Consider the following 18,888-nt stretch of genomic DNA (forward strand, 5'->3'; position numbering starts at 1 on the left):
ATTTGCAACTGATTAATTTTATCAATCTAATCCCTGCCCATAGATGCTTGGAGGCTTTAAAGATTCTCACTCTGAACTACCTCTGCCCATTTTTGTCCACACTGATGATGTATCCGCTAAACACTTCCCTTGATATCTTCATGGGCTTCCTATGAATCCTATTAGACATCACTCTATTAGACAAAACACATGCAGTTTTCCTCCAGACAGGCACTTCTCTGGCCTGGTGCTGTGGAACCACTTTTTAGAAGACCTTTCATCTCTTCATAAGTTTTTGAGGCACATGCTTAAATCTTTCTACAGTCATAAAAATGGGTCTTACAGCTATACCCCTGAGATTGTCCTCATCCTCAGTAAGTTTCATACTTTGGGAGCTTTTGTCATTGGAAAGGCTAAGAATATGAAACCCTGTTATCTTTAAAAAAAAAAAAAAAAAAAAACCAACAAGTCCTAGATCTATATTTCCTCTAAATTTTGCCTGAAAACTGAAGTCCCTTTCTTTGTTTAACACACATTTTTTTACCTGTACTTTATTATATGCAACTCTTGGAAAAAACTAACTAGCATTCTACATGTTTTTTCCTGGAAATCTTACTAAAAATCTACAAACTCATTAGGTATATGAGTTTACATATATCTAAATATGTTATTTATTTTAGGTATGTTTTCTGTTTTTCCATGTTACTATAGGTCATAATGTTGCCAAACATCCCACCACTACATCAGATGACTTGACTTTCCTTCCAGTCTCCAAGGATACTGTTTTCCCTGTCCTCCCAGCTTCCACCAACAGTTTCCCCAGGGCATTCTAGCAACTTCCCTCATCTTACATTGTTTGTCAGAATGTCTACCATGGCCTCCATGCTCAGGACTTGTAACATGGTGTCTCAGGGTTCTCAGAGGGAGTGATCCAAGAGACAGGAAGAGACTGCCAGGTTCATGGGCCTGGGCACAGACAGAGAGAAACACAGTGAGAAAGGAAACACAAGCAGGGGGAGTGAGAAAGGGACAGGCAGGCTTCCCTCTGAACAAGGAGCCCGATGCAGGGCTCCATGAAGGGCCCAGTGTGGGGCTTGATGCAGGGCTCAATCCCAGGACCCTGGGATCATGACCTGAACCGAAGACAGACACATAACAACTGAGCCACCCAGGCAGTCTCATTTCCACTTTATTTTAAAGGTCACAGTAGTCACAGAGTTTGCCCAAATTCAAGAATAAGTGGGACACAACTTCTATTCCTCTGTGGGAGGTGAACGGAAGAATTTGTGGGCATTTTTAACCCACTGAGCCACCCAGGCACCCCTATTTGTGGGCATTTTTATTCTGCCACGAGTAACCTCATGAAGGACTATGCAAGTCCTGTTAGAGCTTTCAATCTTGGACTGAAGAATAATGAAAAGTGGGGCACCTGGGTGGTTCAGTGGGTTAATGCCTCTGCCTTTGGCTCAGGTCATGATCCCAGTGTCCTGGGACTGAACCCCGAATCAGGCTCTCTGCTCAGCAGGGAGCCGCTTCCCTTCCTCTCTCTCTGCCTCTTGTGATCTCCGTTAAATAAATAAAATCTTAAAAAAAAAAAAAAAAAAAAAAGAATGAAAAGGCATTTAAGAATTTTAAAGGGTGAGGGGTATGACATAATTGGACTTGCCTTTGAAAAGATCACTCCAGCTACAGTATGAGAATGCATCGGAAAGAGGACATAAAAAACTGAATGGTCCTTTCTTGGTTCCTCTTTCTCGATCCCTATCATATTATACAGGTTCGTGTGAGCATTGCTATGGCAGTTTGCCCTAAGGTGATGACAGTAGAGATAAAAGAACTGCAAATTCTTGAGGTATTTGGATATAAAATCAATTAGTTGATATTTCCTGAAGACCATTTACAGCATAACCTTGACTCCAATTCGTTGATAAAATGACTTCTTGGGAATCTATTTAACAGTATAATCCTGAAACCTAAATATTACTGTAATTTATGTATATTTACGCCACATGGCAATGTTCACTGGCCTCCACGAAGACCAGCCTCCAAGTAGAAATAGACAGTGGTCAATATAGTGAAATCTGAGCATTCTGCTCAACAGTATCCACAATTAAGACAACATGTTTGAGTTACATTTGTAGGGATTGATAAAATTCTCTTTTTAGGATCTCAGGAAACACTTGGGAATGACCACTTATTCAATAGATAAATACTTGAGTATTTGCTCTACGCCAGGCATGGTTCTAGTCACGGGAGTTAAAGCAGCAAGCAAGACAAACCAGGTCTCTGCTCTCATTCTGCTTACACTGTAATGAGGCAGAGAGATATAAACAAGGAACCGAGTGATAAATCAGTGACATAATCCCAAGTAGGAATAACTGGCATAGAAGAAATAAGTAAGAGAGAGGGTCTACAGAGTTCTTACTGGGTCTGCTCTAAATACAAGAATCAAGGAAGGGCTCTCTGAGGGAGGGACAACTTGAAGTAAAATCTGAAGAGAAGGGGCTGCGCAGCAAGATCTAGCAGGTCAGGAGAAAGCACTCACTGCAGAGGGAGGCACCCCATGGGCAGAAAGGAATTAGCACTGCAGGGCACTAGGCACCAGGGAAAAGACCAAAGTGGCTAATGAATCTTGGAAAAGGGAGAAAGTCAGATGACATAACAAAATCAGTAGGAATATATGACATAGGGCATTGACAGGTTTAAAAATTTTATTACCAATCCAACAACAATGAGGTGTCACTGGAAGATTTGAGCGAGCCCTTGTCATTCACACTTCAGCATGGATTATTCTAACTTGCCTCTCAAAAATTATTTTAAATCAACTGAAATTAGTAATTAGGTGAATTAGGTGAGAGAGGTAAGAAAGAGGGTGGAACAACTTTGGAATTGGGGAAGTGTTACTGAAAGCTTACCCGGGTAGTGATTCGCTCTGACTTGCAGGAAAACAATAGACAGGGTCTGCACAAATCACCCACAAGATTAGGAATTTTGCTACATTAAGATGTCAAGTTGAGGTGTCTTTTCCTTCTCTCTCTTTTTTTACATTTTATTTTCTAACACTTGCAGATGATGAAACTTTAAAGGGAGGGCTAGGGAGGAGTAGGATCCACTGTGTGTCTATATACATATATGTATGTGTTATGGCTTACCCTGAATTCCAGGCAATGTCAATGTCAGCCAGTCACCAGATAACGTCTATCGTGTGTCCTGGAAGTCAACAGTGCTACATGTAGCTTTTCAGCATCGACATCAACCATTTCTTAAATATTCAAATTTTTTAAAATATTTGTATTTTAAAATAAAATGTCTTCCCCTCATTCTACAATTTCTGTATAATATTAAAAGTAGCTATCTAATTAGATTTAGCTAATTCTATATTTTCACTACAACACAGTTATTTTGCAATATCTTTATAAAGGCCTGTCCTACTATAGGAAACAGCTTCATTTGGGGTTTAAAAAAAAAAAACAGGAGACGTTTATATGGAGTTGATAAATCACTAATGTTTTTAAGATAATGTTAATAATTAGAGCTCTAAAATCAGATGTTAATTTTTTTAACTTACCTTTTTCTCCTTATTCAATAAAAGTATTACTGGGCTCTGGTCCACCACCACCCACAAATCCCATAAAAATTTGTTTTGATTTTCTTGTTCTACCAGCATAAAGCCTGATCAGAGCACCTTGATTAGAGCACACTGTTGTCCTTTTATCTCAATGGCAGTTGCTGACACCATGGTTATACACAAAAATAAATATGGCTTAAAAAAATCACTATCATGAACTGATTTCCTGTATAAGAATCCTCCAGTTAAAAAAAAAAAAAAAAAAAAAAAAGACAGGCTCATTGTTTAATAAGCCAGTGACTCATACCTCTTGGCATAAGTGGGCTTGCCAAGTCCATTTAGGTTATGTTCGTGGTTGACTGTCAGTGACTGTTATTTCCCGGGTGACCTATGGATAGTATGTATGACAGTTTTAAAAGGTTTGAAATTACTGGAAAAATAATGGCAAATGCTAAGCTTACTTACATGTACTTCGTTCTGTTAAATTATTACCCCTTTTATGAATAGCTCAGGAAGTATTCTGAAGATCAAGATTTTCTTCTGTGGGCCTGAGTGGAAAGGAACATCAGTGGTGACAACGTTATGCTAGATTTGGTTCATACCAACTTGCAAGAGCAAATTCTTTTATTTTGGGGTGTTCTGTGAACCCATTATCAAACACAGCCATTGTTATAAAAGATATAAACTTATAATTAAATAAATTATATTAAAAACAAAGGTAATAAATACTTAAAACTCTTTCCTTTCTCATCATTTGACTACAGTTTACTTTCCATACTCTTGAGGTTGTTTATAACAACTGTACTTGCATGGTCAAAATACTACCTAATGGTATTGTTCCTTGCCTATCTCTTTTCAACACCACATTCCCTCACATCAGGCTGGTCGCCTGAAATAGGCCACAGTGGAAGTACTTACCTAGTGATGAAGTTGAAAGAGTTTTAATGTAATGAAAATAATTTATATGACAGCATGAAAAATAGTTCAGCAGTAAGCCACAGAAAAGATGTAGTGATAATTAAATTTATTGGGAAAAGAGCAGAGTGGGATGAAACGCAATGCGTGATTTTGTCCAATAGTGATTGCCTTGCTAGATAGGAATACAAGAGTTGGACCAAACTCAACAAAAGCATTCTGCATGAATCAATTGATTATACAGAACCTGAAGTAAAGAGCATTGTGTATTTTATTATTTTTTTAGATTATGTATCATACATCATTTATATCAGTAAAAATCAGGAAAAACACACCTACATTTATATGCATACTTTTTGCCCTGGAGAGTCCTTTGTTAAACATTGACCAGACACTACTGGTTCTGCAGGAAAGATGAAATTCGATAGGTAACTTAAAAGGAACTTTTTCAGAAAGCTGTAGTGGAGAGCAAGTTTGTCTCTTTGATAACAATCTGTTAAAATCAGTGCGTGTTCATGCTCATACTAATTTGGCTTATCGATTTTGAAGAGGGTTTTGCTTCCACTTTTAATTTGAGACTCCTCTGGTTGGAAAGAGAACCAGAATGTCAATGACATGAAACTGTAAATAGATATTGTTGTTCAGCCTAAAGTATCATGGCTATCACATAGGGTTTGGGGAATATTATTTATAACTATGACATACCAAAAAAGGGAATTTTTAATCAAATCATAGGACCCAGTCTAATTTACCTCAATTAAGTGTTTAAATTCACTGAATTTAAATTTAAAGTCTTTAAATTCACTGAAAAGGCACATGAATATCCAGTCAAGAGTAATATCTACTTGCTTCATGAACAATTTGACACGCTCAAGAAGCCCTTTTACTGACCTGCAGGGAGTGGGATCGCTGAACACATCTGACCAGTAAATGGCCTGTGACCCAACCAGCTCAGAGAAGGAAGCTGCCAGATCACACCATGGTTTTTAACCACTTGTTATATATTTTGACAGCAACCCTGCTCCAACATGTATCAAACAATCTCTATACATAACATTAAATAGAAAGTACTAGCCACTGGTGTCCCATTGTGTGAAGTTTCATCAATTCACTATCCAGCATGATTTATTTACAGAAAGTCATTCAGACAGACTTGGCCTTTGTTTTACCCAAAAACGTGTCAGATGGCTTATTCAGCATAAAACTCCCCCAAATGGTTTTAGTGGGATTAATGAAGACATCATTTAGTCTAACAATGGACTGAAAATTACTTTATTCTCAAAGTTGATGTTTGTTTAGTTAAATCCTCAAAATACCAGCAAAAACTCTAGATCCGAAGCATGTGTGTGTTTTGAGAAGACGAGAAGAGGTCATTTGGGGCCATTATATAACTGCCACTTTTTGTTTTTATTCAAGGTGTCATAAAACTGAGTTCTGCAGTTGAAGGTACGTTTTCACAACCACAAAATCAATACTGTTTTGCTTAAAGGTTGCCTAGCGTGGCTTTGTAGCCAGAAAGCGTCTGTGGCAGCAGTGTGTGGTGCCTGTTCTAATTGCCAGCTGTCACCATTCCATCTGTGTCTCTCCTCGTTCTGGTCATTCAATGCCATGAGTCTCTCGGGCCTCCACCCGTGGCATGAACACTGACCCGAGAGGGCAGTCTTTAGGGGCGCGAACGTGTCTCGTTCTGTTTCCTGATGTGATTGCCTCAGATCCAAGGCTCTTTCCAGATCCCCTTGCTCTCTCCAGCAGCCTTATTTGAGGCTGGATGTAAAGTCTTGCCAGAAACCTTGCCCCCCATTCTTTCGGCAGGGCCTTCTCTACAGTGTTTTGGTCCCTCATCCCAACGTAGCCAACATGCTTGCCCAAGTCGGTGGGCATGGAGTTGTTCAAGCTCCCTGACGAGAACCCTAAGTGGTGAAGGCACTGACTGGCCTCAGATGCAGCTTTTTCCAAGGCAGTGTGATCCACCAGCACCCAGGAGGCACTGGGAGGACCAGCTTCTGTCGACGGTATTTGCATCATCCGTATCTAGCAAGTGGCAATTCCCTTTAGCCATGCATGCAGGAAGTGAAGAAGAAAGGGAAAAGGGGTTTAAGGAAAGAGGAGGATTGGTGTGGGAGAGGACAGCAGGATTTTGCTAACCCCCAGGAATGCTGAAAATACCCCATCGTCTGAAATGATTAATTGGTTATTGGTATAATGTTGATCTCCTTATCCTCATAGAAGCACAAAGCACAAGTAGCGAATGTGTAATTTTCCCTTCTTGTGAGTCTCTGTGTTTGTTTTGGGTGTGTGTGTTCTCATTTATCGGGAGTCTGTCAGTCATGCTTCGAAGGTTCCTTCATCCCTACTTAATCAGGGGAGGCTCCTTGGAAGAGGTGGTGGGCTTTCAGGTGAGTCTTCACATTTAAAGGGAGATGTGGCCTGATGAATGAGCAATGCATGGAGGTGGGAAGTGGAAAAATGCCAGGGGATAGGAGTGATGAGACCATCTGCTTAATTCAAGCGCAGGGATTGGATGGGCTGGAGTCTGAAGACTGGGAGATGAGGGAGGAGCTCAGTCATGTACCCACAGGATTGGCAAACGCAAAATGGGGAACTCTGTGCCTTCTGTAGACTTAGTACCATCCTATTTCACAAAGCAAAGTTGAAAAGGCAGCATTTCTGACATTCACAGTGGAAAGCATGCTGCTCTTTTCAAGTAAGCGAGGGACCAGGAAAAGGTGCAGGCAGTGGTGTTTCCAGGTCAAGAAAGAGGAGCAAAATGATGTCACATTAAGCACAAGAGAGGGTTCCATGCCAGTTCCAGGCCTCTATGAGGCCAAGCAGGAGTCAAGTTTCCTCTGCATGGGAACACGGAGTCTTATCCTGAGACTATCCAAACTTCTCCCAGCCTAACAAAACAGAGGAGACAGCAACAAAATCAAGCAGGTCCATGAGAATGGCCCTGTCTGCAGAAACTCCCAGTGGCAAATGAGCCACCGAGTTTCAGTTAATTATCTGTAGAATTCCAGATAACAGTTGGTCCACCCTGGGCAGTTTTGATGTTTAATCAAAGAATGGCTTTGAAGTCAGAGCTTTACGTTGCCTATTTGGCTAAAGCACTGTATTCCACTTGCAAAAAAGGATGGAAAGACAAAATAAATGTTTTAAAAAGCCAGGAGCCCATGAGAACATTAGATGATTTAAACTCTTGATCCGCTGGAACTACTGTTCCATTCATCATTTTGTTAGTGACTACTGCCACTACTGGGTAGCATGGCCTAGCCTAACCCCTCGAACAGGTTTGCGTTGTCCAGAGAATGAAGAGAGTCAGGAAAAACAAGAGCAAGAAGCAGAATGACTGCTTAGGGCTTTTTCAGGAGCCTCCTTATCTCTGGGCCTCCCCTGAGCCCCTGGGGCTCACGGGAAGTGCGCTGGGGCAGCTGTGGGTATGAGAGGTCAGGCCCCCTCCGATTGCAGCTTGAGCATCTTTGGTGCAGCTTCTTGGCTGAGGGCTGTGGAAGCTTGAAGGCTTGGAAGCATGCTCTGTTTTAACTGTGTTAGGACACGTGTGCTCAGGGGGGCTGTCTGAAGCGCAGTCTTGGGTGGGGGGTGGGGTGCGCGTGTGCTCAACGCATGCATTCTTGGTGCATCTGGAATGTGAGATTTTTGACCAGCATGCTTAGTGGAATGCGTGTGAGACTATCTCTTGGTCCGACATCAAACCTCAGACAGCAGTCCTTATGAATGCTTAGCTGATTACTGTACTTGCTATTTTCCATCTGGGGTATGAACTCGAGGCAGCTTCCTCCCGCTAATCATGTCAAGGAGTACGTAAATCAGTGGAGGGGATCCATGGCCAGAAATGAAACCTACCTTTTCTTTAAAAATGACTCTGTTTGGGGATTATCGTAGAACTCTAAAAATAGCATTATTTTAGGTAGCTTATCTTTTCTCTTCTTTTTAAGGAAAAACAATTCTCAAAGTTGTAAGAGAAAAATCAACAAAGATTGCCTGTGCTACTTTCCACCAAGTATTTTCGTCATGCAATTTTCTGCTTTCTCTTTCTCTGAAGCAGGGGTGCCCCCTTCAGCATTTTGCAGCTTCACGTAAGCTTTTTAAATCAGCAAAAAGAAAAAAGCTATTTATACCGCATTAATGGTAAGGTTAAAAGTCAAATGTGCTTTCATGTTTTAAAGACCTAAAATTATGCTTACACAGTAACACACATCAATGCTGTCCCGACTTTGCAATGAAGAAAAATATCTGACCAGGAAAAAAAACTTCAAAATCAATAGTTACAAAGTTTTATTGATAATGCTGATGGATTCTGAGCTCTAACTTTTGATTGATAATCCCACTGGAATAAAATCAGGGTAAGAGAGAAACATCCAGAAGCAAATTGGGAGAATGGGAAGGTGGGAGGTGGTTGGGGCATAGTAACTGGAGAAAAACTCTTTCATCTAATGGGAGCAAAACCATTCTGTACCAGGAAGTCCATGATGTAATCTTCTAAATATGCCTCTTAGAAGGGATTTTCCCTCTTGAAATTGAAGCAGGGAGCCGGGCACATATTTCCACAAGTGGGGCCAGCACACCAGGCTCATCAAGGAGAAACGAGAATGCAGGTCACAAAGAAATGAGTCAGGCCTGAGTGAGGCTGCCTGCCCTGACATTCTATACAGGCTGCTCTTTCTTTCCATGGAGGAAGGGTCCAGCCCCAGGCAGCCGCTCTTTATCCACCAGATCCGTGGTATGTTCAGACATGTGGCAAAGGGAGCATTGGGAAGGAGGCATCCAGCCTGGAGGGACAAGATGAGACAGCAGAGGCTGGTGACAGGCCCTGGTGACTGATAACCTGGGTGTGTTCCATGAGGAGAATCTGCCTCAAAAGTGATTTGTTTAGACCTCATAGGTAGCTGAGAATCCAAAATACCAAAATGGCATCAAACTCTTTAGAAAGCCTATACAATGAAGTTTGGCTTTTTTGGAAAAGTTCCACGTCTTCAAAAATGGGAACAGATGAGCCACTATGAAAATATCGAACAGATGAGATGGTTCTTCAAGTCCTGGCCCACAGTTGTGTCCTGTATAGGCATGCCATGGGGCTTCAGTGAGCCACAGAGGTGAAACCTGTGTGAACAGTAAATTTCCTGTGTCTCCATGACCAGCTTCCATTTCATCAACAAAACCTCCCTTGGCCATGTGGAGCTTTTGTTTTCCTTTTTTCTTCTTGTCACTTCATTTTATTTAGGTAGGTTTTAAGTATCTTAATTCTCCATGGTAATGGCTGGTGAGCCACAATCCCCTTTGGGCGGGGAGGACTTAAGAATTTTGTCATATCTGAGGTGATGCTTTCTATGGCCTCACAGCCTCTGACCCAGAAAATGAAATGGCTCCTCAGGCATAGAGGAAAAAAAGTAAAATCTTTATTCAATCTTTGGTCCCCATATGCAAAATTCATAATACCCACAGCATAATGCCTGTATGGTAAATCTATAAAAAATGGAGCTGTTCTTCCGATTCAAAACTATGATCTGGTTTTACTTGCATGCTGAATACGGAAATACTCCATTTCTCTGCTTAAGAAATACTGTTCTCCATAATATGACATGCAGTGCATCTCAAATACCCCTGTCAGGGTTTGTTTGGGCTGCTGCAACAAATTATGGTAGATTGGTGGCTTACACAACAGATTTACTGCTAACCGTTGAGAGGACTAGAAATCCAAGATTGGTGTCTGCTGCGCTCCCTCTTCTGCTAAGTTTTCACTGTGTCCTCCCATGGTGGAAGTGGGAAGGAGCTCTCTGGGATCCCTTTTATATGGGCCCTGATCCCATTCATGATGGTTCCATCTTCTTGTGTTATTCACCTCCCAAAAGCCCCACCTCCTAATAGCATCACCTTGGGGGGTGTAAGTTTTCAACATGTGAATTTTGAGGGGACACGAATAGTCATACCATAACAACCCCAAATGGATTTAACATTTAAAAAATACTCCAAATTTATTAATGTCATTTCCTCCCTAGCTGAATTTTGTCCTTGTCATTTTGTCTTTCTACTTTTTGAGCAAAGCCCATATGCTCAGACGTCAAGCTAGACTGCGGTAAATCCATTAACAAATAGATAGCTGATGGACCTATTCCCAGAAATAAATTTAGAATGAGGTCTCAACGTTTTTACCATGAGAAATCAAAACGAAACATCTTTTCCGACCTTTAAGTCAGATAGCTACAGAGATTGGGAAGGGCTGCCTGGGGGAAGGAGTTCCTCTTGGTTCCACCAGAGTGAAAAGCAGTAAGCAGTGTGTCAGGAAGCTAAAAACAGAATACTGTAGAAACTGAAGTCAATACTTAGAGAGTTGTTTCTGCAAAGAAACGCAAACCTCCTGCTTCCAAGGCTAACTTGGAAACTGGATCACCGACTGAGCAAATAAATGATCTCTTCTCAAAGGTTCAGACTTACAATACTTTGGGTGAAATTTTCCTATTACAAAGCAATGTCTCTGGGCAGGATAAGCATTAAGTCGAGAATCTACCAAACAGTTTCTAAAAACTAGGCTCCTCCTAAAATGGCATAGATGACCCAGTGTGACCCAGAAGCTGGAAGATGAGTCAAGGTGTGCCTAGTTTCCAGTCTTTCTTGGGGTTACCCTCACTTCAGATAGCATTAACGTCTAATAACCACTGACAAAGGTTCAGAGCTCTCTCACATTCATCTTTTTTTTTTTTTAAGTTTTTCTTTCTCCTCTCCTTCTCTTCCCTCTCCTTCCTCCTCTACTCCAACTACATTTCTTTTTCCCTGTGACAGAAAGTGAACAGGGTGCCCCTTCAGGCAAGAGAAAGCCATCCACTAACTGGATGGGTTTGGCCGCTAACCAACATTTGCCTTGCTCTCCAATAAAATGGAGATCTCTATTTCTCAGAGCAACTATAAAGACCAAACAGTATGGTATACATAAAGGATTTAACAATGTACAGAATACAGTAGGTGCTCAACAGGCTCTTGTTCTCTTCTTTACTTTTCCCCATTCTCTGCAGTGTTCCCAAGGCTTCCTATAGCACCCCTCTTCCCAGTGTCCAAAGATCTTGCAAACAAATAATCACTTCCACTAGGATTATATCGTAGCCTGCTGCTGAAAGTCAGCTTGATTTGGGGCAAAGCCACAGACAAACCACCAGCCTCAACCCTTGCTTTCCCACTTTGAGAGAACTTAAGAGAGAAGCAACTAGGAATAGGGTTCCCTGATCACCTCACCAGGAGCCATGACATCTCTGTGGAGAGGGAGCAGCTCCCCGAGTGAACAGTGCCAGGAACCAACCCGAAACGGGGGGTGTTCTCATCAGATGGGACTGTGCCCTTACCTGCTCTTCTAGTCCTGGGGCTGGGAAGAAAGGAAAGGTTTTTCAGGCTGGTTCAAGAAAGTGTTAAAGACAAAAAAAAAAAAAAAGGAAAAGTGTTAAAGACTAATTTCATCAATATTAATAATATTTTCTGTGAAGTAGTTTATGAACTCGGGCTTCCTGAGTGTGCCATTTGTCAACACTGGAAGTTTTTTTTAATAAGGAGGACTAAAGTGATTACAAGCACAGCTATCCAGAGAGCAGCCTCCTGTAAATCTTTGAACTTCTGTAGCCAGAAACTATTCTCTGCTGAATAAGAAGCTTTGAGCCCCTGGCAACAAATTAGCATAACCCAGAAGACCCCCTGCCTCCAAAGAGCCATAACCTACCCTCCACCACTCTCTCTGGGGTAGGAAATAGAAATTTATAAGTCAAAAACAAGCTGTATGGGAAAATCTACCAATTTTAGACAATGGCTTCTTTTCTTTCTCTTCTTCTTGTTCTTAAAGAGTGTTAAGTTTCGATATCTATGTGTTTGTTTTTATTACTTTTAGCCATCTACCAGAAGTTGTCAATGTAAACAAAGCTCCCCCTTTAAAAGAATAACTCTCTTAATCTATGTAAGAAGGCAGCTTTCATGGCTAGCGGTCTCATCAGTTTTTGAAGGAAATTATACAGGGATATCAGAGCCATTTCCACTATTTTGATCCTGAATTTAGAAAACGGCTTTTACATTTTACATCCACACTTACAGTCTGAACTTACTGTTCATTTTGGAGCATACCATAATTCAGACAACTGCTAAAATCACCTGATGGCAGGGTCTGGAGTTTGACCTTGGAAATCACACCCTCTTAAATTATCCATCACACCCATTAAAATTAACTGTAAAATCAACTTGAAGATGATCCCATGTACATTTGGTATTTAACTAAGATGTTCACATCTCTAAATATTGCTGCAGGTGCACATACAACAGTTCTGTTGAAATCATGAATGCTTTAAGTTCAAAGAGCACCCGTACAACTTTTGGTTTGGTTTTGATGACAAAAAAGCCAAAGCATTTTTGCAGTAATTCAGTGAAATGCAAAATCAGGGGCCAATCCCAAAGCCTTACAGATCGGAAATGTTTTGGAGATAGGTATGGATGTTCAGGTGTTTCCTAATTTTAAACAACACATATCCTTAGGTGAACACAGGAAGCTACCAGATCTGTGGCTGGTGGTTCAGTATGTGGCTCTGTGGTTCAATATATGCCCTCCAGGAAATAGAGGCTAGTTAAATTTCTTTTCAAGGACTGATTTTATAGATGGCCTTCTCAAATATGAGCTCCTACCACGAGTTTCGACAACACTCTATTGGAACAAAGTATAGGATAGTAAAAAAGACATTCCTCGTTTCAAACTTTATAGCCATGACTTCTTGACTGTGTTGTGATCAGAAGCGAGTGACTGAGCCACACTTGCCTTATCTGTAAAATGGGGTGAGAGCTACTTAGCACTCCAGATGGGTAAAGGTTTAAATACAAGGAGATCATGTTGAAGTATATAGTACAGTATTTGGCCTACAGACACTCAATATATTTTAGGTGTTTATTTATGTTGTTTTGTTTTTACTTTTATGACATTGGCTCAAAACTCCTAGAAGTTGAGAGGGGGCCTGGCTGGCTCAGTTGGTGGAGCTTGTAACTTCTGACCTAGGGGCTGTGAGTCTGAGCTCCACATTGGGTGTAGAGATTATTTAAAAATAAAAAATGCTTGGGGTACCTGGGTGGCTCAGTGGGTTAAAGCCTCTGCCTTCAGCTCAGGTCATGATCCCAGGATCCTGGGATTGAGCCCCTCATGAGGCTCTCCGCTCCGCAGGAAACCTGCTTCCTGCTCTCTCTCTGCCTGCCTCTCTGCCTACTAGTGATCTCTGTCTGTCAAATAAATAAATAAAATCTTAAAAAAAAAAAAAAAAAAAAAGCTTAAAAAACAAAAACAACCCTCCTAGAGGTTGAACTGCCAAGTCAAGAGTAAATGCATACATATTTGTACTAGATATTGCCATATACCCCTTCATAGGGGCTGTGCCTTCACTATTCGACCAGCAATACATAATATTGAAAATGCCTATCTCCTGGGTATGCTTTTTAAGGCCTGGACAAAGAGCTAGACTACTGATAAGAAATGAAAGCAAGTAATAATACAAAGAGCTGACTCGTTGAGCACTTTATAAACTGTTCATAGTTAGAGCAAGCAGAGAGAACACATACATTATCTCACTGAAACTTCACAGTAACTCAGTTTTTTTTTTTTTAAGATTTCATTTATTTATTTGAGAAAGAGAGAGAATGAGAGGGGAGAAGGTCAGAAGGAGAAGCATACTCCCCATGGGGCTGGGAGCCCGATGTGGGACTCAATCCCGGAACTCCGAGATCATGACCTGAGCTGAAGGCAGTTGCTTAACCAACTGAGCTACCCAGGCAGCCCCAATTCAGTAGGTTTTATTATTATCATCTGGTTTTAGAAAGGAAGAAACCGAGGCATGGTGACATTACTAACTCGAGGTCACAGAATTTTTCAAACCCAGGACTTGAAACCCTTGTAACCCTTGAAATCACCTGCCACACTACCCTCCTTTTCTGAATGCCTGTGTCTCCAGATAGGTTAAAAGTGGTTTCATCTCAGTTTGTTATAAACTGTCCAAGGGATACGGCACACCATGAAATCTCCAAGTTCACTTTTAGTTCCCACTGCTGCCAGGCACAGTCTCACAAGACTCGGTGAGGGAGCAGCCGGTTAGTTCTTGTAAATAATTACAGTGGAGCATATGTAAGTGAACATAACCCAGAATGTGTGTCTATCAGTGGCAGGCACTGGTTTGGCAGGTCCTGAAGGGGATCTAGACGTTGAAGGAGACTGCTCCCCGGAGACCCTGAACAGAAAGACCACCACAGCCCAGAGACAAGGTCTGAGTTTGACCTCCATACTTAACTACCCACTTACCTTAGGCAAATCAGCTCTCATCCTGCATGGTGGAAATTGGGTGACTTTAGGAGCTTCACAGGCTCAGAACTTGGCTTCTTCCAGAAAATCCACCCTGTAGGGGCTCCTGGCTGGCTCAGCTGGTAGTGCATGTGACTCCTGATCTCAGGGTTGTGAATTCAAGCCCCTACCCTGGGCATGGAACCTAATTAGTAAATGAATGAATGAATGAGAAAACAAGGGAGATTAATGGGGCACCTGAGTGGTGCGCGTGGTTAAGCAGTCAAGGTTTGGGCTCAAGTTCTGATCTCTGGCTCGTAGGCTGGAGCCCTGTGTCAGGCTCCATGCTCAGTGCACCCTGCCTAAGACTCTCTGCCCCTCCCCTGCCCCTCTACAATAAATAAGTAAGAAAATCCACCCTGTACATTCAAACCTTTTTACAATGATTCCCATTCCCATTGATGAGCTTCCTGTAATCATTTTAAAGTTTTTATTTACAATCAAAATTACATATGTAAAACTCATTTTGCTTATGATTAGCTGATTCTTTGGCAAACGTACATACTTCAGAATTTCTCACAAAATGAAAAAAACCTAATCCACAAAGTATTTTCAAATGTAATGGAAGTTTGTTAACAGTACGTGTAACAATTAGTGATGCTGACATAATGGTAGTTTAGAACAGTATTTCACTGAATTTTTACTAATTTTGATTTTGCAGTTTTTATTCATGGTTTAGCGCCACTCTTTTTTCAAGATTCAAATATTTTATATCTTCTTGAAATTCTCACAAGCTGGCCTGCCACCTGCAGCACACAGGACCTAATAGGAATACCTATCCTATGTCCTTATGGGATTGCTATAGGGTTACGTGCGGTTAGGGGCTAGAAGTAACCTCCCATCTCTAGAGTGAAGGGTGAATATTTACTATTATGAATTTGTTGCTATGTGTAGAAAAACCAACCTACTGCTGATACCGCAGAGGACCACTACATAAAGTTGATCCTCGAACAGTGTGGGGTTTTGGGGCACCGACTTCCTGCATAGTCAAAAAGCTAAATATAACTTTTGACTCCCCCAAAACTTATAGCCCACTGTTCACTGGAAGTCTTACCAATAACATAAACAGATAATTAATACATATTTTACATATTATATATATATATATATATATATACACACATATACATATTATATACGGTATTCTTACAATTAAGTAAGCTAGAGAAAAGCAAATGTTATTAGGAAAGTCATCAAGGGGGTGCCTGGGTGGCTCAGTTGGTTAAGCAACTGCCTTCAGCTCAGGTCATGATCTCAGGATCCTGGGATTGAGTCTTGGGTAGTTGGGCTCCCTGTTCAGCCGGGAGCCTGCTTCCTGCTTTTGCTTGCACTCTCTCTCTCTCTGTCAAATAAACAAATAATCTAAATAATAATAAAAATAAAGAAGAAGGTCATCAAGAAGAGAAAATACATTTCCAGTATTGTACTGTATTTATCCAAAAAATTCACGTGCAGGGCACCTCCCATGTAAGGTTAAGGGTCCAACTCTTTTTTTTTTTTTAAAGATTTTTTTTACTTATTTGACAGAGAGATAGTGAGAGAGGGAACACAAACTGGGGGAGACAGATAGGGAGAAACAGGCTTCCCTCTGAGCAAGGAGCCCGACACAGGGCTCAATTCCAGAACCCTGGGATCATGACCCGAGCAAAAGGCAGATGCCTAATGACTGAGACACCCAGGTACCCCTAAGTGTCCAAGTCTTTTTTTTTTTAAAGATATTATTTTATTTATTTGTCAGAAAGAGAGCACAAGCAGGGGAAGGAGCCAAGGTAGAAAGAAACAGGGGAGCAAGGAGCCTGATGCGGAACTTGATCCCAGGACCCTGGGATCATGACTTGAGCTGAAGGCAGCCACTTAACTGACAGAGCCACCCAGGCAACCCAAGGGGACACCTCTCAATCTCATTTCTTGATCTCGGGGTTATGACTTCAAACCCCATGTTGGGCTTCACGATGGGCAAGGAGTCTGCTTTTAAAAAAAAGAAAATACACCAGTAAGTGGGCCTGCACAGTTCAAACCCTTGTTATTCAAGGGTCAATTATATATATATATATATAGTACATTATCTTATTTTTATAAAACTGCCTCTAGAATCTTTAGTAATATACATTAATAGCTATTTATTAATATGTGATATATTTCCTTATATAAATAATATCTATAAAGAATATAGATATAAATGCACAGAGTAGTATTATATAGAAACATGTTGTCTTACTTTCATAGAGCACACACACACAGCTGTGTGACTGTGGGCAAATTAACTAACTTCTCTGGGCTGCTCTTTCCTCACTCACAGCTGAAATGACAGTAGTTAATATACAGCAAGTTGCATACACTCAACAAATGATGACCATAGTAGTAATAGTAACAGCAGATCTATTAGGAAAAAGGGGCTGAATATGATTCTGGATATAAGGGTTTGCTACAAAGCAAAGGAAGCTGTGAGTTTGCTCTGCTTTGAGCTGGATTCATGACTTGGCTCTCAGCTGAGAAAGGTCTTTTAAATCTACACATCAGTGTAGGAAGAAGGCAAGCATGGGCGCCAGTTTGGCTTCCCTCAACCCTGTGTCTTCAGTGTAGAATGTCGCATGAGGAATATGATTGAGTCTGACTAACCAACCTCTCTGTGCTCTGGGTTTCTCTACAGTTTGGGAGCTTTGTCAGTTTCCATTACTTGTTCAACCAAGGATTCATTTCAGACCCCAGTCAAGGGGCCCCCTGCTCTGTTTCTTGCCATGGCAAGTCCTAACTTTCCTGGTTACTTTGAAGTGCTTTTGAAGAGCCTATTATTGCACATTAGAAAGAAATCTGGTTCTGATCATGGGAGTGGGCCATTTTGCATTGCTTGGCCCAGAAATCAGGGATTTTGGAGGAAGGCTTGGAGGGAGCCCCTTGGCTTTAAGAACAGGGCAGCATGGCTCTTAGCCCAGAGCAGGCCTTACACAGGACTTTCATGCCAAGTTACTCCGTTTCTTTCTCTATGTCTATTTTTTTTCAACAAATATTTATTAAGAATCTATTGTACACAAGACATTATTAACCTAAGAGCTATAAGGGATACAAAAAAGAAAAATCATCATGTAACCTATCTCATTAGGCTAATCAACCTGGGGCGACTTTGTGAATAGCAACAGTGCAATTATGTCAAATGGTATATTTCTTATCTTCATCAAACTGATGCTTCATCATCACACAGATCCAAAAATTTAAGAGTGACCCTCACCTGAGCCACTATGGTAGACATTATGCCAAGCTGACTCTTCAGCAACCTCACCTGTAAGCAAATTTTAGGCAAAGGGGCTGTGCTCCCTACACAAAATTCTAGTCCTGTGATAGTCCTTGACCTTGGGCAATATCTACAAGACAGCACATTCATGATCTTCCTGTGCTTTTGTACCAGTGCTTCTGGACACAGCTGAGCATACCCAGGCCATGGACCACAGCTTAGGGACTTCTCTATTTGAAACCAGTGGCAGTTAAGAAAGAAAGAAAGAAAGGAAACCAGCAGTTTCAACAGCAGTTGAAAGCTGTACTAGGGAAACAAAGGTCTAGTATCAGTTTTTACGTTCTTATGGGATACAGAGGTATTCTAAATATGGAGATGGAATAGATCAAATGAATGAGACATTATACAACCACTGCTGCCTAGTGAATATCCTCTACCATGAACAGATGTTGACAATTATAGCATCTCGGCCAACTTAATTCTATAATGAGACTCGCTTAGAGCTCTTCTCTTGATAATATAGGAATCAAATACTGAGAGTGTCAAGTACTGATGGAATAGAATGTTTTGCTGATGTTAAAAAACAGCAAATACCCAATGCCTCAAGAGCTTGATAGTAAATCTTTAAGTTCTCCCATTCCTAAAAATGTAAGATCAACAGAAGAGTCACTGGGACCTTTATAAAGTACATTAACATGATGACATTCAGAGTAGTGAAATGCACATCAATGTGACTAAAAGAAAAAAAAAAAACAGAAATATGAGATCATAAAACAGAAGAGGGGTGAAAAGCTGTATAACAGAAAAACAAAATGGGTAGTGACCAGCTGATTTGGAATGCCT

At 41.0% G+C, this 18,888-nt stretch overlaps 1 protein-coding gene across 14 annotated transcripts in view; it reads left to right on the top strand.

Moving 5' to 3' along the window:
• DLGAP1 (DLG associated protein 1) overlaps positions 1 to 18,888 on the top strand; it is an 869,387-nt gene that overhangs the window by 748,654 nt on the left and 101,845 nt on the right. For 7 of the 14 annotated variants that reach the window (XM_059409264.1, XM_059409265.1, XM_059409268.1 and 4 more), the window contains one exon: positions 5,879 to 5,908. The exons of the other annotated variants lie outside the window; for them this stretch is intronic. In XM_059409264.1, the coding sequence (XP_059265247.1) occupies positions 5,879 to 5,908 (30 nt within the window). The remainder of the gene's footprint in view (positions 1 to 5,878; positions 5,909 to 18,888) is intronic. 14 annotated transcript variants of the gene reach the window in all.

Source organism: Mustela nigripes, chromosome 8 (genome assembly GCF_022355385.1).
Source record: "Mustela nigripes isolate SB6536 chromosome 8, MUSNIG.SB6536, whole genome shotgun sequence".
Lineage (NCBI taxonomy): Eukaryota > Metazoa > Chordata > Mammalia > Carnivora > Mustelidae > Mustela > Mustela nigripes.